The sequence below is a fragment of the Camarhynchus parvulus genome, chromosome 6, assembly GCF_901933205.1.
Source record: "Camarhynchus parvulus chromosome 6, STF_HiC, whole genome shotgun sequence".
NCBI lineage: Eukaryota > Metazoa > Chordata > Aves > Passeriformes > Thraupidae > Camarhynchus > Camarhynchus parvulus.
Genome location: NC_044576.1, coordinates 31994972 through 32021359, shown reverse-complemented (window position 1 = coordinate 32021359; position 26388 = coordinate 31994972). Strand labels below are relative to the sequence as shown.

The following is a 26388-nucleotide window of genomic DNA, read 5'->3' as shown; positions in this document are numbered from 1 at the left end:
GCTTGTTATCTGCAAGAGAGGCATGTTCATTTGATGGCTCTTAAGGAGCAGGAATAGTTCAAGAATCCCGGAATGATTTGGGTTGGAATGGACTTCAAAAACCATCTCATTCCAACCCCTACCATGGGCAGGGACACCTCCCACTAAACCAAGTTACTCCAAGCCCTCCCCAGCCTGCCCTGCAGTGCTGACCATAGGCTGCTTTTCTAAAGGTTGATTTTTCTTTTTTGAAGGCTTAGGAGATATGAAATGAATATTCTGTTCTTGAAACTCAGTATAATTTTGTGGTGTAACATGAAGAATTTCTGGGAGCTACAACTGTTTTTTAAGAGCTGTTGGATTACATCAGAAACACCAACAGAATTATGGCAGCTGCTTTTCCAGACAGGGCCAGCAGTGATGTAGCATGTGATTACAGGCTCTCTGTCCCATCAGGAGAATATTCCTGCAAATCATTATTGAGAGCATCGTTGCAATGCATCACTGAGGCTGAAATAGCTGTTTGCATTATGGGCTCACCTTCTGGAATCCAAACCCACTGTTGCAACATCATTTCTGAAATCTGGGAAGAGCCAGCTGCCTTGATTGTATTATAGGATTTGAGGTGTTTAACACCTATAACAAAGGAGATTCAGGGTTGTGGGATTTTTTGTTTGTTTGTTTGTTTGTTTACTTTGTACTTTTCCAACCAATGTTAAAAAGGAGCTTTCAGATATTTGGGGTTTTAAACCTGCAGTTGCTGTTTACAGCAAAGCTCATTATACCTGGGTGAGGAAGTGCATGTCCCACCACACAGATCTCAGGTGTGATTCTCTGGAGAGCAAACAATGTTCTCTCATTGAATTTGTATCAGAATTATTTCAGTTCTACACTGGCTGTGAAATCTGTGAGCCCAAAGAGTCAAATGAATGGGCAAATGAGGGGATGAACTGAAATCCCTCACTTGGAACCACTGGGTTTGTTCCCAGGAGTGCAGGGTGAGGCCAGGTGTGCAGGGCACAGCAAACAGGTACCTGCAAAGCTGCACAGCTGAGCTGACACAGCCTCTTTGGAGTTATTTTTATGTAAGGACAAGTTCTTGAATAGCTTTTCTGGTGCATTAGGCACAGCAGGCTTCTCTCCATCGCTGACAGTGGCTTCCATGTATTTCTACATTCCAGGAATGCACTGGCAGCACTGTAGCCATTGTGAGGAAAATCTGCCTGTGCATATACTCTGCTGTGTCTGCTTTGCTGTGAGCCAGGGTGCCTGGTGTAAGGCTGCCAAATTTCCTGTTATTTCATACCAGACAAAATCTTTAAGCGTGGTATTTAGCAACATACAGCAAAATTTTCAGTGTTTTGGCACCGGGATTGCTTCCCTGATCTTAGCATGCCGAGAGGTGCAGAACATGGCTTGCTGCAACAATAACTGCTTCATTTTATTGGCCCTCCAAGCATTTTAATGTATGGAATCATCTCCTGTAAAATAGGAGAGCACAAAGAAAATAATTGGGCCAGGGCTTTGCAAAGCCATGTGGAGATCTGCCTTTGAATTCCTGTTGCTTGCTGCCTTTTGTGGGATGAGAGGAGGGGGAGGCTGCCCTGCACAGCCTCACCTGCTCTGGGTGGTGCACGGCTCTATCCCATGCTTTGGCTGCAAGTAGGTTGAGCATGACCTAACCCTTGTGGTAGCAGCTAAATTGAGGAGCAATTAATGGCTACCAAGGGCTTTCAGTGAAAGGGGATGAGGTGTTATAGCCTCCAGACAAAGGAGGAAAAGGAACACTGGCCTGTTTTGTTTAACACAAATAAGGGAAAAGCCAACCTGCAGCTTAATTTCCATTTGTTAGGTAACAGTATAGCTTGAAATGAGCCCATTTCTCTGTTACTGGAAATTAAGCTGAGTGCTGTCAGGCAAACCAGCTGCTGCCAGGTAACACATAAATTCTGGGTAATCACAAGGGCATGAGCCCGTGCTGGAGAAGCAGAGCTAATAGAGCCCAGTGAGGGAACAGACACAAACCTCAGCACAGTCACTGCAGCAGCCAGGTATGCATGGACAGTGTCATGTGTCAAGCAGAGGTGAGGACAGTGTGCTTATATAAAGAAATTCTAGCTGTTGATAGGGCTGAGAACTGAAATTCAAGCAGAAGGATCTTTCACCCAAGTTTTCAGTAGTGATTAGCCTTGCTGGGTGCTGCCCTACCCCAGGGCTCATCAGCTCCATGGGTGCTGCACTGCTGCTTATCCAAGGTAGGGCGATGCTTTGGGGCATGTCTGCAGCTGCCTCTGGCTTTCTGGATGATGGACAAATAACTCTGGGCTTATATTAAACCAATTGAGACCCAAATGTGGCTGACAAAGTGATGAACACATCCAGGCTCCCTTATGTATTTCATGGCCTATTTATTTTATCCATCAATGTTTCCATTGCTCCCAGTCTGGGGCACCCAGATCAGGTGTCACACCCTCTGCCAAGGCAGGGAGGGAGGCAGCAAGCACAAAGCTGTTGCATGTGTGCAGCAAATGGCCTGTGACATAAAAAAGGGATTTTTAAGTTTGGTGGAAATCCCACAGTATGCCAAATGTAGTCAGAACTACACTCCTCATCTCAGCCCTCTGCACAGCAATGCTTCACGTGTTTAGGGCATCTGTGATTCAGGTACTTCGTGACACAGAGCACATTGATCATATTACAGAGATAAGCTCATTCCCTGGCTGTGAAATAGTAAAAATACTTCTGCTTGCTGTTATAAGGATTTTGTGGACTTGAGGATTTCCCCTGAAACTGAAGGGTGTTCCTGGAGACCTTTGGGGTAGCCAACACGTCCCTGTAAGTATGTGGCTCCCAGCACAGCTGGGTGACTGGGACATCAGCCTGTGGCTGGGACACTCTGACTCTCTGGCCCTGGGCAAGCCCTTACCTGTGTTCTTTGCCTGCCAGGAGAAGCAGGATAGACACATAAATAACTGGGATGGCTCAGGTGCTTGGAAGGACAGCTCAGAGTCCTTGTGAAAGGCACAAACTTCTGAAATTGTTGCTAACCTTGGTGCATACGACATGAATAACAACAAACTGGAGAGACAGTGAAGCATTGGAAAGGCTACATGGAAAGAAGGCTGTAACTGCAGCCAGATCCTGTGTACAGAGAGTGAAGGAAATGCTGTCTACCCACAGGGCTTAGCACTGCTACATTGACATGTCTTAATGGCTTGGGCCCCAGAATCACTTCAGAAGGACCGTGGGGATCATTAGATTTTTTCCTATCCACTGTTTCCATCCCCATCGGGAAGGCTCCCAGTCAGTGGGTAGCAAAGGCACTGACATCTGAGACAAAACCACAAATTAAATCAGCTCACAAATGAACTGAATGAATTTTCTCTCCATGAAGACTAAACTCTCTTGGTCAGTTCTCTAAAGCTTGAAAGTTATTTATTTTCTTTTCCCCCCTTCTGACAAAGGGAAGAAGCACTGTCCGGAACCAGGGCCTTTGGGCAGCCAGTTATTTGAACAACATTACTGAAAATACTGTCTGTGCAAAACAGGTTTGTGCTTCAGCAACAGGCTTTCACATGTGCTGGGAATTCTCCACAGCCAGCTCATCTGCTGGGAAGCACAGAGGATGAGAGGCAGAAAATGCTGGGTTTGGAGCGAGCTGCAGAAGCAGACAGAAAACAACTTTCTGCTTGAGTCTTGGAGCCCAAGGCTGCCACGGGAATGGATTCAATTACGCTCTGAGCTTTATTGCTGAAATATTCCACTGGGAAACCATAAAAAAACATTTTCAGACTTGATTCCCGAAGTTCTGGAAAAGGAGTTAGCAAGTGTTTTATTGCTACCAGTCTCAACACGTGATAAGAAAAGCAAATACTGAGTGGGATGGAGGAACATGATGCAAAAGCCCCTTCACATCATCAAACCCTTCTCCCTGTTCATCACCCACTCAGACTGGCCACTTCTGCTTAATTTTATGTGTACTGAGCACGGAGCCACTTTTTTTGAGATCAGCCCTCACTGTGTTGGTGGGAGCTGCTCCTTTGTTAAGTATCTGCCCGCTACTTCTGCTTGCCTCTCTCTTTCTTCACTGCATTAAATACTAAGTGACAAATCTTCCTCGACAGTAATTTGTTGTCCTGGGCAGTGCTCAGCAGGGCAGGACACCCGGAGCCCTGCTGAGCTCACAGCCACAGCCTCTCTTGCCATTCATGCCCTTACTTGTCCCTCACTTGTCCCTGCATGCCGTCCCCAGCACCGTGCCCGGCCATCCAGCCGGGTGGATGAAATTCAGCCCCAGATTCATTCCTGATGGCATCTGTGTTGTCTGCTCGCATATGTTTAAGATTAATGTTTGGGCTCTGTTTTGTAATGAGTCCTAAATCTTCCTTTTAGCTGTCATGTCGTTTCCTTGTTCGCTCGTTACGCTCGCTCTCGGAAGGAGCCCGCATGCTGTGCGTGGTGCAGCCTGGGTGGATGGAAAATGTCACTGAGAGCTCAGTGCTGCTGAAGGCCATTCCCACGTGAAGCCAAGCAGATGTACCTCTCCTCTCAGCACTGCAGGGGACCCATGGCCCCTTCCTAAACAGGCTTCAAGGGAACTGAAGAGGGACTTGGGACAAGGGGCTGGACTGACAGGACAAGGGGGAACAGCTTCAAACTGACAGAAAGTGGGGTTGGATGGGATATTGGGAAGGAATTATTCCCTCTGAGGCTGGGGAGGCCCTGGCACAGGGTGCCCAGAAAAACTGCGGCTGCCCCTGGATCCCTGGAAGTGTCCAAGGCCAGGTTGGATGGGGCTTGGAGCAGCCTGGGATAGTGGAAGGCATCCCTGCCCATGTCAGGGATGTGGAACTACATGATCTTTAAAGGTCTTTTCCAACCCAAACCATTCAATGATTCTATGAAAGGGTGAGAAAAATTAAGGAGCGGGATTTTTATTCACTGGTGGGTGCAGGGGCGCATGGTGTCCATCTGTGATGCGCCAAAACTTCAGCGCTACTTCTCGCGGGGACCCTTCAATGAGCTGCTGGTGCGTCCGCTTCTCCTGCTCCTGCCCGGGCCGGCCGTGCCACCAGGAGTCACTCTCGGCCTCCGAACGGGCGGCGGAGCCCCACGCGAGCCGCGCCCGCAGCATCCCGGGCTGCGGGGCCGAATGCGGGCGCTGATGCCGCTGCCAGCTCCAGCCCGCGGCTCCCCGTCGGGCAGCGCCGGCCGAATCCCCCTTTTTTATTATTTTTGGACTCGCCCCCCCTCCACACACGCTCTTTCTGGCGATGTTTACCCCGGGAATGCCGGTTCGGGGCGGCAGCCGAGGGTCTCCCCCGCCTCCCCTCGCAGCGGGCGCTCCGGTGCGCGGCTCCCGGGGCGGGCGCTCCGCAGGTGCGGGCCGGGCTCTGCCGGCGCTGGCTCCGCTCAGGAAGTGACAAGCACATTTCCTCCTCCTCCTCCTCCTCCTCCTCCTCCTCCTTCTCCTCCTCCTCCTCCTCCTCGCTCCCTCCCTCCGCCCGCCCCGCCCGCAGCACGGCGGCGGCGGCGGCAGCGGAGCGCGGTCGGAGCGGCGCCCACAGCCGGCCCGGCCGGGCCGCTCCGCCGCCCCCGCGGGACGCGCTCGGTAAGCGATGCTCGGAGCGCAGCGGGGCCGTGCAGCCCCGGGGGGTGCCGGGGGGAGCGGACAAAGGGCGGCGGTGCGCCCTGCCCGGGCACGGGGCGGCTCGGAGGGGATGGGGTAGGAGGGTGGTACCCCCCGCCGCCGCCGCATCCCCGCGGAACGGGCTGGGGATGTTCGCCTTTGTGCCGTCGGGGCTCACCCCGCCCCGGGGTGAGCGGGGGGCACGGCGGAGGAGCCGCCCGGGCGGCCGGAGGGAGCGTGCGGCGGTGGGATGTGTGTCCGGAGCGGCGGGGGTGCGGGATGCTGAGCCCGACGTGCGGGGATGGGCGGCTCGCCGGAGTTTGGGAGCGGGCAGCGAGCGGTCCTCACCCGCTCCGAGCCCTCTGCCTTTGCCACTGGAATTATTTCCTGCGAAAGGATCAACACGTGCTTTCCTTTCTCCGGGCTCGGTGCTGCTCCGGGGGGGCTGAAGCTCGGGTGCCGCCGGGCTCGGTGCAGCCCTGCCCGGGTTCGGGGTCTCACGGGGGCTGAGCCGTGCCTGAGCATCCCCGCGGAGATGCTCCAGCTCTCCCAGGGCCGGCGCTCACTTCCCACCGTGCCGTGCCTCGCGTTTCACTCCTGGCACGTGTGAGGTGGCTCGGGGCAGCCGGACAGACGGACAGGCCGGTCCCCCGGGTGCCTCCAGCCCCCGAAGCTGCTGCGGTGGGACGCGGCAGCGCCTTGCAGTGTGCAGTGCCCTGGCAGGGGGGCTGTCCTGGAAAGCCTGAAAGTCTTGTTTCTCCATTCAGTGACGTCAGGTTGATCGGGTTCTAAGGTACGTGAAGGTTTCACGTACAGCTGTACGCAGAGATTTCACGGCTAAGGGGCTTTTCCTCAATAATTTTAATTTACTTGACACAGAGAGAGTTTGTAACAGCGCGGTGCCTGTCACTGAGCTGTGCCGCTGCCTCTCGGTGCCGTGCGGTCTCCACAGACGCTGGTGTACCTTGGCAGCTCATCCCCTCCTTAGGAAATCCTCTGGAGTGAAAAGTGAGCGTAATTTGTTATGAAATAGGCTGATAGACAAAACTTCACTTGGCGATTGAAACCAGATGTGCATAGTTTCCTTTTGAATCCTCGAGCAATACTAAAAGTCTGTTTTGACAGATTAAAAACTACTTGCAAATTGCAGAGGTAGCAGTGTTTTGTGATAACCCAGTAAAAACACGGAGGGCTGCGAGCATCTCTGCCCAGTGTTGGGTATTTCCGAGCACAGGGGATGCTGCTGCCATCACAAAGCACAGATTCCTTTGGCCTGCCTCTATCGTGGGCAGAAATATTTACCAGGGCTTGGCTGAGGGCTGGAAAAAGAAATAAAGAAACCCCAAAACAGTGTAGATAATGTTTCTAGAGAAAATATTTGGGGTGGGTCATGAAACAGATTAATTAGAGTGATAGTGAAAAACATGAATTTCAGAGCGGTTTGCTCTGTCCGTACCTCTCGTGGCTCGGTGCAGGTTTGAAGTGAGCTTCTGATTTATTTCTTCATTTTTGAGAGTCCTGTGGAGCCTGAGGATGCTTGTGGCAGTGGATGTGTCACACCCAGCTGTGGCACGGCCCTGCTCAGGGGGGGCAGGATCGGGGCTGGAGGCACTTTGTCGGGAGAAGCAGTGCTTCCAAAAGTAGGGGGAAAAACCCAGCCAGAACAACCTGCCCTGGAATTGCTTCCTTCTCTCCACTTCACCACCCTGCCCAGCACAGCCACGTGGAGCACGGCCACGCGTGCTGCGTTTGCTGCTGGATCCCTGGCTCCAGCCCTGCTCACTCCCAGCCTCAGCCCAGAGGAGGGAGGGAGGGGAAACTTCTGTGACTTCCAGCTCTGCACAGGGCCGAGGTGTCCAGGAACCACAGTGGTTATAGAAAGCAGATGGCCTTTCGCTGTAAATGCAAAACTTTGCATAGAAAATCTGTGCAGATCAGTTCGGTGGATAATTGATTTGTGCGAGTGAGATCCAGATTTTTGTATATGGAGATCAGGCAGGCTGTGGGACAGAGCCAGCACCAATGTAGGTTAATTTTCAGCTATGGATACCTGCATAAATAAATACATGTGTGTATAAATATGCACACATGCAAATAGGCAAACATATACCAATAAAAATCCCCAAATCTGCATTGGTTAATTATATGCAATATTTTTTTTTCTAGTAGTAGCAAAGGATTGCTTCACTCTCAGCAAAAGTATAAGCAGAACAAGATACACAACTTTTTGCCAAAACACCTGTATTTGTGTGCAGAACTGACACCATGGGCTGTGTCCTGAGGGATGGGGAGGGGAATGAGCTTTATCCCACTTGTCTATTTATTATTGCTGGTAGATTTCTGATTTCTCAAATGGCAGCTGTATGGTTTGAGACTCTTCCTCCTTTTTTCTTTCTTTCTTATAATGTTGCATAGAATTTCTGCTTTTATTTGCCAGGACGGAGGTGGTTTGCACTTGCCTGGTAAAATCTCAGATGGAGAAGAGGACACCCCAAGCTGAAAGGGTGGTTTTGGTTTTGTTCCCTTCCCCCTCCCGTGTCACGTGGTTTGTCAAATGATGTTGCTGGGAAATAGTCCTAATGAACATTAATCTGTGGCAGGGCAGACTTTGGACCAGCGGGCTGGGACAGGGCGAGGTGCCAGAGATGCTCAGAGCTGTTTGGAGAGCTGGGTCCAGTCTCCTTCCCACATCCCAGGGGAGGGACAGGGCAGGCAGAGCCTTTGTGTCAGATCTGCACTCACCACAACTCTCTCCTGGAGTGAAAATCCCTTCAGAAAGACAAGTTTTATTCCCATGGCTGTGGGGGACCAGGGCAGCAGAGGAGCTGGGATGTTGCTCCTCTGCAGCTCCTCATGCAAACTCTCTCCTTGGCTGACATTTTTTGCTCCTTTCTCTCCCAAAACGGGAGGAGGAGGAAGAGGAAGCAAGCCTGCTGACTCGGGGAAACAGAACTAAACAAAACAAAACAAAAAAAGAAAAATAAAAGCAGGTCTGCCGAGCAGCAGAGAGCTGTGGGTGCCATGGGTCTCACGTGTGGTGGGAGCCACAGCTCCCTTTGCAGGGGTCCCTGCAGGGCTGGGCAAAAATATCACCAAAACAACAGCCTGCTCCTCAGAGAGCTAAATATAAACTCAGAGGGCGAAGAGGAGGGAATTTTCCACCGTGCTACTCCTCTGTGCCTGCCAGCCTGCCCAGTATGAAGCCTGTGGCTGCTCCCCCAGGGAAGCTCCTGTCCCTGATCCCCAGCATGTCATGGAGTGAGTGCCACCACTTTCTGCAGGGATGAGGCCTTCTGTGAATTCCTTGGAATTGGTCAGGACACGGGCAGACCTGAGCCCTGGAGCTCTGGTGCTGCCCACAGGTCTCCCCACGAGCAGTGGCCGTGTTGAGGTTGTGAAAAAGGATTTCTCCAAGGTCACACTGTGTGCCTGCAGCTGCAGCCTGGCTGCCCATGACCCTGCTATTTCTGCAGAGCAGCGATGCAGAACGTGGCTCTGCTACAGGGAGCACATCCATGGCCTGGTTTGTTTTTCCAAACTTTTCTGAGCTGGCTGCCTTTAGGGAGACAAAAATTCCCAAGCAAGAGCCTGGCTGGGATGGTGCATCTCAGTGCGGGCTGTGGATGTGTGGGGGTCTTTTGTCATCGACAGGTGAGGTGGGGATTGAAAATTAAGAAGTGTGGTGAAATTCCAGCCAGAATTTCTCCTGGCTTCAGGTGGTTTATCCATGAATTTTGTAGCCTGTGGTGTTGGATATGTGTGATATTGCATCTTGTGCATCTGACATATGCTGTGTAAGATAAATAAGATTTGATGTTTGAAGTTTCTTTGAAGTGCAGGGAGGAGTGAACTGCACTAGACTGACCTGGAGGAGCAGCAGCAAACCCCGTGTAAAGCAAGCCTGCTTCCAGCACTGCTTGCTGTGGGTCCCTGCATGGATGGGTGGGAAGTACCAGGCCAGTTTGCCTCAGTAATCACTTCATTTGAGTAATATTTTAAGAACTGGTTGAGTGAGTGTAAAAAATCTGTTCTGGTGCGTTGAGTTTCTGTACCTCCCCCCCTAAAAGTGTACCCAAGGGAGACTTGGTCATGGTTTTTGCTTTTAGAGGATTAAATATAGCAGCATCATTGGTGTCACTCCTCTGTAGTCCATTTGAAGTATCCCTTGGGCCACATCATTCCCTGGATTTGTGGCTGCTGGCCATGGCTTTTGCTTTCAGCAGCCAGGGCTCGGGGCTGGCTGTGCGGTAGGTACGGCACCGTGCTGAAAGAGGAGTTTGACTTTTGTGCTTACAAATCCTTACCTCTCCTAGGGTTTGTAAAAAATGGGATCTGGCAAGCTCTGATCCAGCAGCTGGAAAACCTGCTCTCCCTCTGTCTGCTCAGAACCAGCCCCTGACAGGAAGGAGCAGGGGTTCTTTGGATGGCTGAAGAGGAGCAGGGCTGGGGAGGACGTGGTGCAGGAGGATGTGGCTGCCCAAGAGACTCACCCCTCATCCTGCTCCTAAAGCCAAGGGCATGAGTTAAAGTGTGTTACTTACTTTTGCCTTAAGGTATCTTTTTTGTGCTTTACCACAGCCCTTGCAGTGACCCCAGAGAAGCTTCGTGCTCATCTGCCCCAGTTGTGCAAGTGCCATCATCACTGTTCTGCACCAATGGGAAATGTTAATTATAAGGAAAAGGAGTTAATGCAGACAACTGGTCTTCTCTGCTTAGGGCAGCCTGGCAGCACAGTTAGGCCAGGTGGAGCTGGCCATTTCTCGTTTCAAGTGATGTGGGAAAGTCACAATAACTGTGATTTTTGTGTTTCTGTGACTGCCTTAACCTTACTGAGAGCAGCCTTCTGGTGTGCTGGGCAATAGTTGTCAATGCTATGAAATGATTTCAAGTGTATATATTATTATCCCAGTTACCAAGTGCTTTGGGGTTTTTTTGTCCCAGCTGGTACAAATGAATATTGTATAATATTTTCGAAAGGACAAGTTTTAATATTATGAACTAGGTGCCAAAAGCTACAATTGTGTGCCAAAGCTGAAGAGCCATTATAATTATAAAGATACAGAAAGCATTGGAAATATCCATTTTTGGGTTTGTAGACTCTCTGTTAACTCAGAAAAACAGTAAAGCCTAGAGAAGCTGTGGCTGCCCCAGGATCTCTGGAAGTGTCCAAGGCCAGGTTGGACAGGGCTTGGAGCAGCCTGGTTTGGTGGAATTTGTCCCTGGCCACGGCAGGGGGTTAGAATGAGATGCTCTTTAAGGTCCCTTCCAGTCCAGGCCATTCTGTGATTATTGGGCTGTCAGTTGTGCTGTAAATGAGATGCAGTGCAATGGATGGTACTTCTCAGAGTGAAAGCATCCTGAATGAAGATGTACATTGCCAAAATATAAATGTTTCATTTAGAAACTCTCACCCACATTTTCGGTCGTGCATGGTTTGTGTTGTTGGTAGAAATTATTTTTCTTGTGGTGGTTTCAGATGTAAGTATTTGAAACTTCATTTAAAGAAAATTTCCAGCCCTGCAGTGTGATGGGTTGTGCTGTCCATGCCCCCCCTGTGCCTGTCTAGTGAACCCCATCATACACCAGCAAGGTGGCAGCTTCCAGAGGAGCTGGACAAGAGCCAGGCCAGCCTGTGGAGGAGCTGCTCTGTCAGGCCACCCCCCTGACCCCTGCACATCCCACCCTGGGACACGGGACTGCTCTGTGCATCACCATTTCTAGTAATCTTATGAGTTAATTCTTGCTAGAGCACGGACTCAGTGATCTTAAAGGTCTTTCCAACCTAATGATTCTGTGATTCAGTGTCTTTCAGAAAGGCCCCCAGTGCAGAGATAAAGCTGTAGCACTGGCTGAGAGCCTCTGTACAGCCATTTGTGATGCTGTAGTTTATTGCAATGATTACTGGCTGTGTTGTTCAGGAAAGAATTGCGCTTTGCCCTTGTCTGGATCTGCATAGCTCCATCTTCCTGCTGTGCTGGGAGGTGTCCCACTGCTGGTCTGAGGGAGCTGCTCAGCTTCTCCTGCCCTCTCTGAGGCAGCCAGGTCACCCTCAGCAGTTACCACTGTTCCCCCTGTCTTGTGCTGTACCTGAGTCTTGATGCCCCCCAGTTACTCCTGGAGTCCCCTCCAGACCTTGGGTAGAGGTGGGGGAGGCTCCATGGAGTGCAGAGCACAGAGGCTGTGCCATCCCTTCTCCTGGAGACCCCAAATTTATCCAACCTCTGGACACATCCCTGCATGCCTGGGTGATCTACTGCACCATGCAGGAGCCTGGGCTCGTGCCCCTGCCTTTGAGGTGAGTGGCTTTTAAGCGATTTAATTTTTTGGGGCGTACCTTAACATCTCTGTCACCAACTGTGCTGGTTGCTTCTCTCTGTTCTGTACCACCACGCTGTTCTCTGTATTTAGCACTTTGCTGGTCTCAGTCACTTACAGAGCACTGGTTTTCCTGTTTCCTTCCCAATTACTGCCAGAAATATTGCATGGCATAGGGTGGCAGTGCAGTTTCTGCTGCAGCCAGTGTCACCAGTTACCTGCAGCTCTGTTTGGGATGTGCCAGTAAAGGGTTATCAGTAGCTGTCATCCACTCCTGTGCCCTTTAATGAGGTGTTTTATACCAGTGCTCCCTTTCACCTGCACAAAGGCTCCAGGTGAGGGGAGAGCTCTTTGCTTGGTGCTGTAATTGTGATTCCTGACTCCCTGACCTTGCTCTGAAACCAGAGCCTTGCTGGGCTCGAGGTCTCACCCCCACTTTTACCAGGCTGCTTGTGCCTGTGCTCAGGCACCATCCGTGCTGATGGCTCAGAGGACTTTTTGGCATGATCTTATAAAACTGAAGGTGTAAATTTATTTGGAGCTGTTGTTTAAGAAGGATCTATATTTAGTGCCTGCTGTTTAATATCATCCCAGGTTACTCCTGACAAATGTGACTGTGTTGTTTTCCTTTCTGCTCAGGACAGTGATGTTTATATTGTCTATTTCTTCCTTTAATGATTCTACCATTCTTTCTGTTGTTGTCAGTGTGACTTCTTATTGTCCTTAACATCTATAAAATCCCCTGTATCTTGTTTTCTAAGAGAACCTGCTGTTTAACTAGCAGTCTCATTCATTTAAGGTGCTGCCCTTATTTGAGGCACTTCATAATGATTTACAAATTCCAGGATTCATTAATCCTGTCGCTCATTAGGGTTGCAAGCTGATACATGTTTTTTCCATGTGATGAAGGTGGACATTTTTGCTGCCCTATTTGTCCTGGGCAATCATTCACGTTTGTGCACTGACAGAATACCTGGCTTGGTTCCCTTCCTGGCAGCTTTGGAGCAGGGATGGGATGCAGCATTTAGGTCAGTTCTCCTCGGGATGCTGTTTCAGGAGTGGCTTTTGTGCTCCACACCACACTGGTGCTGGGGCCAGCCCATCTGTCCTTTGGGCTTCCCCTTTCTGTGGCACAAGGGAATCTGTTTCTCTCCTGATTTTCACCCATGGTGTGAGGGAAAGAGGGATACTTGGAGACTATCCAGAGATAGGGTGCAAAATGCAGATTTTTAATTTCTTTTCCCCCTTTAATACTGCCTATTCACGCTGTCATAAATGAGCTCAAGGAGTGAAGGACAGAACTGTGTTCCTGCCAGCCCAAATAAAACCAGGGGCTGTTTGCATTTCCACTTACTTCTTAAAATTTTTCCTCACCTGCAAAATGGGCTGCAAAACCTGGGCTTTTATGGCTGCTAAGCTGCAGTGGAGCTCATCCTGCCCTGCTCTATGGGAATCCTCTGTGCATTACTTCTCTGGCTGGGCAGTCCCCCGGTGGGTACCTTGTGTGCCAAAGCTGAAGAGCCATTATAATTATAAAGATACAGAAAGCATTAGAAATATCCATTTTTGGGTTTGTAGACTCTCTGTTAACTCAGAAAAACAGTAAAGCCTAGAGCAGCTGTGGCTGCTTCTGGATCTCTGCAAGTGTCCAAGGCCAGGTTGGACAGGGCTTGGAGCAACCAGGTTGGTACCTCAGGCTTGCTGGAGCTGTTCCCCATGGGAAGCATCTCATTGCTGGCCCTCAGGGACCCCTGATGGAGCCAAACCTGCAGAAGGTTTGGGCTCTACGTGCTGCTGACACCTCTCAGGAGCCCTGAGTGTGTTACAGCAACAGATTCCGTATTGTCCCAGCCTCGCAAGCGTCTCCCTGGATATTAAAAACACCAGCTGAAAGCCAAGTCCAAGCTCTCCATGAATGACTCTGTGGAAATGCTGTTGGGCACGTTTCAGTGCTGCTTTGGCTTTGATTTAGGCAGGTAAACACCGTGAGTGGGTGTTTGCTTTGACTTCTCCCTCGTAGCCAAAGACTTCCTTTGAGGGCAGGCGCAGCCTCCAGTGCTGTTCCCCATCACAGCAGCAGCCCAGTCTGCCTGTGGCTGGCTCTTGGCAGGGCCTTCCCTGCATGCCTGGGCCTCGTGCTGCCCAGCAGCAGTGGGAACCCCCAGGATTTCCTCAGGATCAGCGATGCCCCCTGCCCAGGGCTCTGCAGAGCCTGGTGCCTCCATCTGGACGCATCCCAGTTGGGATGATTCTGCAGGGTGACATCCCTGGCTGGCATCTCCTGCTTGTCCCACACTCTCTCTGCTCTGTTCCCCTTGAATCTACCCAAAATCACCTGCAGGGTGGCTCTGACACCACAGATAACCTTTACCACGTGGCAGGTGGTCGCTGGGGGAGGCAGGGTGGGTGCAGCCCGTCCTCTCCTTGCCCTGCTGCACCAAGAACTGTGCTCATCACACATTCCCCATCTCCACCAGAGTTACAAACCCGGCTCCTTGGCAGCCCCTGCACGTAGGAAGCATCTTCTGGTAACAGATTGTTGTGTATTTAATGAACCCAAGGAAAACAAGGCAGGCGAAGGCTGCGGGGCGAGGCGAGTTTGCTCCTCAGTCTGCCAAATTCCCCCTCCTTCAGACAACCCACAGATGTTTGGCTGCTCCTGCCCTAAAGAGATTTATAGAAGATGCAGGGCTTGGAAATTTATGGAAGTGACAGTGTGGGCAAAGGTTTGCTGACCCCATAGGGCTCCTTCCCTCCCTGCCCTGGACCTTCCCCTGGCTGGTGTTGGTGGCAACGGGTGGACAAACAGCATGGAAAGTGCCTTTGGGTCGCTAGGAGGATTAATAAAGGCTCCAGGTTTGTCTTTCAGGAGCCCAGGAGCTCTTTGAAAGCCATTTCTCAGCTGAGGAATGAACCCCCAGAGCCTGCCCAAGAGCCAAAGTATTTTGGCCTAATGCAAACAGTGTGGGGTATGCAGGTGACAGCAGGCACGTGTGTCACCCTGTGTGGGCACAGACACCATCCACTGAAATTCTTTTTATACTGCCTGCTGAGTTCAGGGAAAAAAAATCAATTTTTGGAAGGTTCTAAGTGATCATTTTGTTTGGCTTCACACGAGGGTTCTGCAGTTGCACTCTCATGAAGGGGAGGTGGTAGAAGATAACATGGACTCTGGCAGGTGATCCACGCATCCAGGATTTTCCTGCTTTAGATCCAGGCATGTCCATAAGGGCTGTCAGCCTCTACCTGATTGCCATCTCAGCCTTGCAGAAGGGAGGAATCTGACTTACGAGCAGCATCCAGACTGGCTCTGACAGCGATGGTGGTGTTGTGGGTCTTGGCAAGTGTTCCCCAATTGCTCAGTGAGATGTCCCAGATCCTGCTCCTGCTTCAGCTGGGTGGGTTTTCAGTGGTCACTGCTGAGCAGCAGCGTTACAGTCGGTGCTGCAGCGCTGAACTCGCTTTGCATCTCCAGGATCTGCTTCTCACAGGGACCCTGAGAGCTCTGGAGCCAGCAGGGAAGCCTGGGCTGGCTGAGAATTCCCCTAATTGAGGGTGGGAGGCCCTGGCACAGGGTGCCCAGAGCAGCTGTGGCTGCCCCTGGATCCCTGGCAGTGCCCAAGGTCAGGCTGGACAGGGCTTGGAGCAACCTGGACACATGGAAGGTGTCCCTCTCCATGGCTGGGGTTTGGAATGAGATGAGATTTAAGGTCCCTTCCAAGCCAAACCATTCAGTGATTCTAGCCCTGAGAGCATTATTACGTGCCTGTAAGCAGATGGAGGTTGTTTGACAGAGACAGGTACTCTGAGGGGTTCAGGAGCTATTTGAAGTTGTTTATGCTTGAGAAGTGAGTCAGTAACAGCAGTGTGGTGGGGCTGACTCCAGCTCTGACATCTCAGGCTGTGTAAGGGAAAAGAATATAAGGAAGGAACAAGAATTGGTTTTTGTGTCTGTTTACTAGAGCAGCATGCTCTGAGCAGTAATTAAAAGTAAACCCAGACCGTGCTGCCTTGTTCAGCATCCCTACTTGTTGAGATTAAGCAGCCAAAGCAATTCTCAATTCAGCAATTCCTCAGCTTTTGGGAGCGTGGCCAACGCTCACAGTGTCTCACAGACCACTGCAAATTCTTGTAATAAATCTCACAACTGGGCCGGCGGGGGAAACCCACAGAAAGGTGAGATGGACCAGCAGGCTGGACTGCTGCTGCTGCTGCTTCAGCTGCTCTTCTCCAGGGACAACTCTCCCAGGGACAATACTTCCATGGAAATACCACTCAAAGGTAGCAGTGGAATAATGAGCGGAATAGACAACAATTGCTCACAGAAAATGTGTAATTTCTGTGGTCATTGGGACTGGGATCAGCAGTAGGCTCTGTCTGCACAGCCTCCACTTCCAGGGATGGGGCAGCCACAACTTCTCTGGGTAGCCTGTGCCAGAGCCTCACCACTCTCACAGGGAAGAATTTTTGTTAATATCTAATCCAAGCCTACTCTCTTTCAGTTTGTCCTGCTGCTTCCCAGGGCTCCTGGCTTGCACCCCTCTCTTGCTGGTGGCTGTTTTGCAATGACTAATTTTGCTTTCTTCTTTTCCTTTTCAGTTGCCAGGGAGGAAAAGGCAAAGTCACTGCCAGCACCATTTCCTTCGAGCTAAAGATGTTGAGACAAAGCACCTCTGCCCCTGCCCTGTCCTTTCAGTCCTTCTGCTGCTGGTGTGCCCAGGACTCCCTCCCCTGCCACTCCTGTTCCCTAAGAGCACGGGGGCAATAAACCTGTTACCCAGGTAGTTGCTGTGTAATTTTCCTTAATTCCTTATTCCTTTTCTTGTGAGTGCTTGTTTGCAGTTGAGGCTCAACCCAAGCACGTAGATCTGGGCATGAGCTTGGACTTGAGGCTCTCCCTGGGGATTTGGGGGTGTTTGGATGTGTGGTTTGGGGCTTGGAGTGCAGGGGACCCTCTGCCTTGTGTGACTTTGGTGTCAGGCTGAGGCAGTGCCCAGACACGTGGAGCAGGGGATGGGGCTGAAACAAGAGTTTTGTTTGCTCGGTAATTCATTTATGGCTGTGGGCAGGACCCTGGTGTGGCTGTGGTTCCTGGTAGTGAGGGTTAGCTCAGGCTCCATCTGTGGTGGCTGCACGTGGCAGTTTTGGTTGCTAATGTGGCTCCATGGGATGGGCGCTGTCCTGGGAGACCTCGAGCTCCTTCTGGCTATGGATTTCCTAGTGTGGCTGTAGTTCAGGGAGACAATTTCAATTTTTGGAAGGTTCTAAGTGGTCATTTTGTTGGGCTTCACATGAGGGTTCTGCAGTCTAAAAGGTTTTGTCCATCCAGGCTGTCCCACCCTGGCAGGGCAGGTGAGCTCTGGGTTGTGCTGGTGAGATCCTGTGTTCCTGTGCTGCTCCTCACGGGCACTGAGGTGATGAAGGTTCCTGAGGCTGTGCAACCCATGGAGCCATGCTCACCTCCCACACTGCTCCCCCTTTGCTGTGTTACATGCAGGCAAGTCCTTTACTTGCTAATTAGTGCTGAAAGTGTGTCCTTGCCTTGTTAGCCCTGGAGAAGTCCAGCCTGGGTGCAAGCAGGAGGCAGAGGAAGCCGTTTCCTTGCTCCTTTTCTTTGGCTGGCAGTCTCTGAGTGCCTGGAGCATGGGGCAGCCCAAGGTTTTCCAGGCAGGAGTTGGGCAGGAGTGGAGCGCTGTGTGAGAGCCATGGTGTCCTGGATGGTGTTTGTCCTTCCAGCACCCTGTGGAGCAGCGGGAACTGACTGCAGGCTCAGGGTGGCATGGGCAGGGCTGCAGCCTTTCTCCTCCCAAGGCTGGGCATCCTGGGGCAGCTCTCTGCTCTTGTCAGAGTCCCAAGGGACAATCCTGAAGCAGCTGCCTCCATGGAAATTCCATCCTTTGAAAGCCACGTGGGCTGACTCGTGATCCTGTTTGCTCAGGACTAGTCCGTGGGGCATCTCCAGAGTGTAAAGATTTCTTCTCAGGCCCTGAATGGCATCTTTCACATTTATTGGAGGTTTTCACCCCATGAATGAATTCAATATTCTCTAATGACATAGACTCAAGCAAGGGGAACAAACTGCCCAGAGCTGAGCCTGCTCAGCCCTGTTGCAGAAGACAAATTATTGCCTGAGTGAGGAAATAAACCCTGACTGAGCTACATGCAAATAATAGACTTCATGAATTTTTTCCAAATTCTTAAGACAATAAATCAAGAAATTGAAGATGTACTCCTTGGCATTGTCCAAAGCCCTGAGGGTGAGACAGGCTGTGCCGTGAGGAGATTCAGTGTAGCCCAAATCACTTCTAAGAAGTGGAAGGGGAGGCATGATTTTTATTTTGGGTGAATATTGTCGTGTTATGCTTGCAGAGAGCCTTAAACCCCACAATTTTCAATTACAGTCGCCAGTTTTGGCTTTTGGGAGGGGATGACCAGATCTGCTGTGCCTGGTCTGACTGCACAGAGAAATCAAGGTGTGCATCGTGGAGGGAATTTCTGTGTCACTGGTGGCAGTGGGATGGTGGTGGAGCCCTAGAATCGTGCTCAGAGTTTGGCCCAGAGGGATTCTGTGGGAAATGGATTTGTAGAAAACGTTAAAAATTCGACAGAAGTTTTACATAGTGTATATTTGTATGTAAACTTTGAGATAAGAAATGTTGACTTAGAAATACTATAGTATAGGACAGACATTAAGAGAAAAATTGAACTAAAAACAAATTTCAAAGGATGGCTTTGTAAATAAGATAAGATACTTTAGAGAAATAGAACCATAAAAATGCTATTGTAGTGGGACTTATTTGTAGTAGGACTACACTTATAGTGTATTGTAGTTAGAAAATAGCTTCTGATTGTGATAGTGTGAATTATAACATCTGTATTGTCTCACCCTTCTCATGAGACTGAAAATGGAATAAAATTTTTAAAACACCTCTCAGTTATCCCATCTCTGGTCACAAAAGAGCAGAAAATCCAACAGGATTAGCTTTGGTTCTTCAGACATGTGGGTCTAACCTGCATTGAATAAACTCCAGAAATCTCAGTGGCTCCTTGCTCAGCCATTTTCTTCCAGCACAGCACAGGGAATGGTGCTGGGGCAGGGCCAGGGAGTGGGGTCCTGCTTGGGTCATGGCTTCCTCACTTTGATCAGCATTAAAAATTCAGCAGGGGCAGGTGATTTATATTCTGAGAGAATTCTCACTGTTCTGCTTGTGAGGTGTATCAGTATGCAAAACACAGCTCCAGCTCCTCGTTCCCTGTGCCCTTTCCACTGTAAATAGGTTTTATGTCAGTGTCTGTGGCTGGAGATGGATTATTGAGCTGGACAGGGGTTGAATGTGTTCTGTGCAGAGGGTGGTGATCCCACAGCAAGTGGAAATCTGCGTGATGCTGGTCCTCAGTCATCTCCACAAGGAGCATTTCTGGGGGTCAGACCATGGAATCATGGAGTTGGTAGGGTTGGAAAACACCTCTGAGATCATGGAGTCCAACTGTTTCCCCAGCACAGGCAAGGCCACCACTAACCCATGTCCCCAAGTGCCACATGCCCAGGGCTTTTAAATCCCTCCAGGGATGGGCACTCCAGGCTTGTAACCCTTCCTGTGGGGAGGTTTTTCATCGTTTGCATGGGGATGTGACGCTGGTCACTGCTCATGCTCCCTCCAGCTGTGGCAGAGCATCTGGCAGACAGTTTGCTGAATCCTGAGGTGTTTTCCATGCAGTTCAGCGTAGCAGGTGAGCAGGGCATGGCTCTGTGTGGTGCTGTGTTACCAGTCATGTGTGAGACCTCCCTGCAGGGAAGGGCTGTTTATCCCCCATGAGCAGCTCTCAGGCTGTGCTTGTGCCTCACAAGGAGCATGTTTGTTCCCTAGAATTTATCTTTCAAGCCTGTGGATGAGAGTTGGATGAGAATTAAGTTAATTTAACTTAATTCTTTTCCAAGCCAAACACTCCATAGGTGTGATACTGTCTAGAAAGCAGCTCTGAGAGAAACCTCTTCCCACCTCTGCCTCTGCAAAGATCACGTGAGGTTTCTGCTTGGTCTGTGCTTTGAACCATGTAGAAAGCAGGGTTTGCTAAAATTTGGGGATTTCTGTGCCCTGGAGTTTCTTGGGGGCTTTTCATAAAGCTCAGGAGGTTGTGTCAATCCCAGTGGCCGTGGCTCGAGTCTAAACTTAACCTTGACATCATGATGAAGATAGTTCCTTTATCTGATTGCAAATGAGGAAATACATTTCTTAAAGTAATTAATGGTCCCTGCAGAGCATCTTTTTATTACCATGTGTGTGTGTGTGTGAAAGCATGCAGTCTATAAATACACAGTGGTTTCCTCCTCAGCATCAATAGGGTCCATCCTGGCCCTGCAGTTTGTGTCCCATGGCACTGGTTTGCATGGAGAGGATGTGACAGGGCAGGGCCGTGCGTCAGGAGCCCTGGGAGGCAGGATGGGGAGCCAGAGATCACATTGCACTGGAAAGTTTCCCTTTTTTTACTGCAGTTTCTCCATGGGGATGGTTCCAAAACCCAGCCAAGCAGTGGCTGAAGTTGCTGATACCTGCAAACGCCTCGGCCCCGACGTTGGGGGTGGTGGTGGCTGCCAGCTCGGCAGCACTTTGCTGTGTTGCCTGTCATTAGGGCTGTGTTAATTGCAGGGCTTGCAGAGGAGCAGGGAGGTGTGATGGTGTGTGCTGCATCCTGGCCAGGGCAGGGAGCCTCTGCCTGTACTTGCTGCTGCTCCTGCCTGGGTGTGTACCCGAGCCTGCTGCTGCAGCATTAACCATCACCTCAGGGAAGGGCAATTATTCCTGAAGAAATCATACCTGGTGAATGTGCTTAGCTGCTTTCATGCTGCTCTGAACCCTTGTTTGATCTTTGTGCCAACAGTGCCCCAGTGTCCTCCCAGCACAGAGTTTGTCACTGCAGCCAGCACTCCTGGCTGTGTCAGGGTCAGGGACAGCTGAGGTTGTCATAGATGGAAATCACAGAGTCACACAATAATGTGTTCAGAATGCACCTTAAAGACCATCTCATTCCACCCCCTGCCAGGGACACCTCCCACCATCCCAGGCTGCTCCAAGCCCTGTCCCACCTGGCCTTGGGCACTGCCAGGGATCCAGGGGCAGCCACAGCTGCTCTGGGCACCCTGTGCCAGGGCCTGCCCACCCTCAGCCAAGAATTCCTTCCCAGTGTCCCATCCAACCCTGCTCACAAATTTTATGTCATTTTGACACTCTGAAATGTTTGCTTTTCTATCTGACAGTTTTCACTTGGTCACTGGGCTGCCCAGAGGTTTATGATGAAGTTACCAGTAAGCTGTAAACTATGATTCCATTGATATCCCACAGAAAGCTGGAGACTGGACCAGGCACCCTTGGGAACAGTAAATCTTCAGAAAATGTATTGATTCCCAATCTTGGCTTTGCACTCTGCATGAACTTTGTCCTCATAACATAATAGAAGGTGATTTTTCTTTACCAGCCAGCTGGCCTTTAAATGAGCTACTCTTAACACCACTGCAAGCTCTAATCCAAGTAAACATGGACAGGATGATTCAGGAGCTGGGAAGAGCAGCCATATCAGTTCAGAATAAGGGTTAATACCTAGTGGAATATTTTCATCTGTCATCCTTAAACATCACAATTGGCTTTGACTGGATGGTACCAGATCAGTGTTTTGTGCTCTTTGGATTGTGCAAATGGTGAGTTTGGTTGTTTGCATTAACAAGCAAAGCAGCAAAATAGAGAAACAGGATTAGGGGAGTGATTTGGGGAAAACGCTGATTTCGGTAATCAGATTTCAGTTGCAATCTGTCTGCTTTACAAGGGAATAAATCTGCTGGGGAGGATGCCAGGGGCTGAGGCAGGGCTCATGGTCAGAGCTGGCTTGCAGTTTTCATTTCAGGAGCCTCCTTGTTGTCCAGCCTTAGCTTTTCTTAGCTAAGGAATAGGTGGCGATCAAGAGGCATGGTGTGGCTTTTAGGGTTTCAGGGCAAGGAGCTGTCCCTCCTTCCTTGCAGGCAACTCTTTGCCTCGTGTTTCTCCCTAAAGGGCCCTCCATAGATTGGGAATCATGGAGTGACTGGGTGGGATAGGGGCATCCAGGGGATTTCACAGCCATAATGACGCTGGAGAGGGTTTTTCTGCTGGACATCTGCTCCCAGCTGGTCTGGGGGCAAAGGGTTTCTGTGAGATCAACCCTGGAGCTCTAATGAGCTCTTCTTTCAGTGCCTCTTCTATCTTCAGTATAGGGGATGCCAGTCCCCTCTTCAAATGGAGAATTCACAGGAAACTTTATTAATTTGACTGCAATTCAGAGGAAACTTTATTAATTTGGCTGCAATTCTTGTGTCCCTGTGTAGACCTTGTGTACCTTGTGTGCTTCCAACAGCTCCTGTGAGTGCCCCATCCTGTGCTGGTGGGGAGCAGAGGGACACCAACAAGGTTTAAGATCCTAAAATAAACACATCCCTCAAGCAGCCACCATCAGGCTGTTTTTTGGGCAGTGCTTGCCCCTTGCCCAGTGCATCCACCCCCTAAAGCTGTTGCTGTCTCTCTCTTTGTGCAGGGAGCTTTCCCCACCCCGAGGCTGTCCCTGCACATCCCCTGAGGAGCTGGCAGGGCCCAGCCTCTCCTGGGGGATCATGGACTGACAGAGGAGCTTTGCCAGCCCCCAGCTGCCAGCAGCCTTTGCCTGGACCCTGATGGACTCGGAGGCAGGACTGCATTACCATGGTGATGATCTTAACCAAAACTCGGGAAAACAAAGGTGCTGACTCCATAACATGCAGGACTGAGCTGGTAAGCTTTGTGAAATCTCTGCTCAGAACTCTTTCACTGCCAAGAACTTTGCTGTAGCTTTGTAATAAGGGTTTTCTTTCCTGCAGGTTCTTTAGGTGGTTTGTTGCACTGATTTCTACAAAGCTGCATTAATATCCAAGGAGCAGGTGATTAGTAAATGATTGGAGTGCTGTGGCTTTTGCATATGTGGATTTCAGTAAGCACCAAAGGGGATAAACAGCACAAAAAAAAATCAAATCAATGCTGTGAATAACACAGGTGAGAAGCTGCTTCACCGACAGAGAACAGATGCTGATCATTAATAGGAGGATGAGCAAGTGGGAAGCAGGATTAAGTGGGAGATGGTGAAGGGCAGTGCTGTGGTACTTAATTTCTCTGGGAGCTTGGAGAGGTGCAAATCCACCATGCTAAATGAGCTGGCAACAACAAATGAGGGGTGGCAAACAAACTAAAGGATGCTGTGAGGGCCGAGTGTACCTGTAGTAGGGGAAAATAAGGGGCAACATGGCTGGAGGCAGGGTCAGAGCAAATGAGGAGGTGCAGGGCGATGGAAAGCCATCAGAGCAAGGCTGGCTGTGGCCATTTGCCCCCCTGTTCTCCTAGGGAGATGGGCATGGTCTGAGGAGAAACTGGACCAAAGGCTCTGAGAGTCCCAGATAAGGGTGTGCAGGAAGCTTCTGGCAGGATGAGCCATAAATGGGCATTCTGAACATTAAAGAGATAGAAATGCCTGAGTTTGCTGAGGATGACAGAGTGTCCAGCTGGGTCCCCAGGCAGAGAGCACACTGTGCTGGGGTGAAGGCAGGCTGCCCTGGCAGGGAAAGGCAGAGGAGAAGGTGAGCAAGCCAGAGGCAGTGGAAAATACTGCCTTAAAAGGGTGAGATTTGGGAAGGGTATTGATTCATTAAAAAATACCCTTGCTGTAGTGTTAGCTCCTGCTGGGCAGGCAGCATCTCCCATGGCTGCTGCTCAGGGTGGGGAGGGAGAAGCCTGAACTTCCAATGCCAGCTGTGCTCTGGGCACTGTGTGGGGCAGGTGAAGGGGAGCTGGCTGCAGAGAGGCAGGTGAGAGCAACTTCTTCTACTCCTCAGAGAAGGGCTGGGTGCTCAGGGTGACTGGTGGTAGCGATGCAGAGCTGTAACACAAAACTTTGCCCTCGTGTGTTTGCCCAGTGCTTCCCACAGCTCTGGGGCTGGGTCAGGAGTGCAGGGACAGCCCTGGGTACACAAGGAGAATTGCTGGGTTGCCTGGGTTGTTAAATTGGAGCAGACAATCACAAGAAGGCTGATCCACTGAAGAAAGCAAGAGTTTTTCTGTTGACTTCACGGGGAAGGCCAAAAAGGGAAACCCAAAGGAAATAAATGTCTGAGCACTGGGGCAGTGTCTCCTGCCAACAGCCAGTGGGCTCCTTTGGTTCAGCTCCCAATTTGGTATGAAAATTCTTACAAAATGGTAATTATCCTTGATATGGGACATATGTCAGGCTCCTCTCCCTCCTGCCTTGCAGGCAGTGCCTGCTCTCTGGGGCTGGCACACAGATGTGCACTGGCACAGCCCCTGCCTTCTCTGGGGCTTGTCCCACTTCCATCTCTGCTCCACTTTGGCTGCTCCTTGGAGACAGCTGCCTGTCCTCTCTGCCTCCTCATTAACTCTGCTGATGGATCATAAGGTGGGGCTTGACAGATGGAGATATCCTCACTTCACCTAGAAAAGTGGCACACGCCCCAGAAGTGACTGACCCTTATTTACCTTCTCCACATCTACACCCTGTGGTTGTTTAATGCCTCCCTTTCCCTCTGGACTCAGTATTTCCAACATTCTGCATAGGAAGTGGGAGCCTTTATTGGATTGCTCAGGTGCCATCATTTGGTACATTGTTGTTGTTGTTGTTGTGTTGTTATTATTATTATTATTATTATTATTATTATTATTATTATTATTATTATTATTATTATTATTATTATTATTTTATATAATTATATAATCTCTAGTCCTCATGATGCACTGGAGATTCTGGCACAGAGAAGCTCTGGCTTCTCCATCCCTGGAAGTGTCCAAGGCCAGGTTGGATGGGACTTGGAGCAACCTGGACACATGGAAAGTGTCCTTGCCCAGGTGGAACTGGATGTCTTTAAGGTCCTTTCCAACCCAAACCATTGTGAGATTCCATAGTTATGTGAGCAGGCAACGTGTGAAACGTGGATCAGGAGGGAAGGTGTGAGTGCCGTGGCCTAATGCCAGATCAAACACAATTATGGCAGTGCAGATGGACGTGGGGGCTGTGCTGGTGCTTCCCTCAGATGATGTAAAGCCCCAGTCAGATGGGATGGTGTTGCCAGGATAGACACTTCAGAAGCCAGAATATGGATATTTTTAGGGATAATAAAGGAACAATTAGTATGGAAGTGTATTTTTGCAGGCATAGCTGAAATGGCATGCAGCTGTGGGTAACATATTGATTTATTACATGTGAACCCATCCATGCTCATTTTTAGAAGTCTGATGGTGTCTCTTACGCTGTCAAGAGGAAAATTCTTGGGAAAAAAAACGAGTGTGAAAAGCAACCAGGATTATTTTGTACCCATGCAGTGGCATTTCCCCCTATTTTTAGTGCAAATCAGCACAATCTGAGTGCAGACTCCCCAGAAGTGCTGAGGTGAGGATACCTTGCCTTAGAAACACTTTATATGCTTGAGAAAGCTAAATAGCTGCTTTGTACCTTGGTGGGGAGGCCTTAATGGGCTTGGATGAGGTTCGAGATACCACTTTTGCTCCTTTCTTGCCCAATCCAGGATTACCACTGAATTGCAGCTCCCATTTTAGTTTCTCCAGAGTTTTGGGACCTCACTGCAGCTCTTCCCTGAGGTAAGGGCTGGCTGCAGGACCCCTGATCTGCAAGCTGAGGCCTTGTCAAGGACTCTGCACAGAGTTTAATTAAAGTTGATTTCCTTGAGGAAAGGTGGCTGGGTCTGTCCCCTGGTCCCTGCTGGAACAGGGCCATGGAAGGCTTTGCCCAGGCTGGAGGCTGGTGTTTGGTGCCCAGGTTGAGTCTGTGAGAAGTGAATAGTTTTTCTGGTTGTTTGCAGCACACTCCAAAGATGAGTCAAGGACCTACCCTCTTCTCCTGCGGCGTGATGGGTAAGTACAGGAACTTCTCTCTGTGTTTCCTCTGCTCCTGCTTCCTCACAGTGATGGGTGGGAAGCTGTCCTGGCTTTTGGATGTCTCCAAAGCCAGTCCCCTGCAGCCCACCCCACCACACCTGTGCCCCTCTCCTCCCCAGAGGTGGTTGTTGTGCCCTGTTGCCATTGCTGAGTGGATTGCTTATCTCCTTTCCCCTCCCCTTTGATGCATCTGCTTATTTTCAGAGCTACTCTTAGAGCTGGGACTATAAACATTTGGGGTCTGGGGTTGTGTTTGAGTATCCAGCCCAAGACTGTGGTTCTTGGTTCTGTTTGCATGATGCAAGCAATAAATAACAGCATTATCACTGAGATGTTCTACCACCTGGCACAGAGTGGTTGGGCAGGCCTCAAACAATAAGGAAAATGTCTCATTTTTGCTGTTGACAGTAACCATGATATGTTTGAGACCTTTTATGACAGACCTTGCTATCAGTTTTTATGCTGAACAGCCACCAAAATGGATGGAGGGTTGGCGCCTTGGCTGATGAT

At 50.2% G+C, this 26388-nt stretch overlaps 1 protein-coding gene across 2 annotated transcripts in view; it reads left to right on the top strand.

The window, feature by feature from the left end:
* Positions 1-5518: 5518 nt before the first annotated feature.
* FAM53B (family with sequence similarity 53 member B) overlaps positions 5519-26388 on the top strand; it is a 45534-nt gene continuing 24664 nt past the window's right edge. Inside the window, exons 1-4 of one of the 2 annotated variants that reach the window (XM_030951489.1) lie at positions 5519-5590; positions 16523-16704; positions 22484-22716; positions 25803-25854. In XM_030951489.1, coding sequence (XP_030807349.1) covers positions 22648-22716; positions 25803-25854 — 121 coding nt within the window. In that variant the 5' untranslated portion in view covers positions 5519-5590; positions 16523-16704; positions 22484-22647. The remainder of the gene's footprint in view (positions 5591-16522; positions 16705-22483; positions 22717-25802; positions 25855-26388) is intronic. The other variant, XM_030951490.1, reaches the window with a different exon arrangement.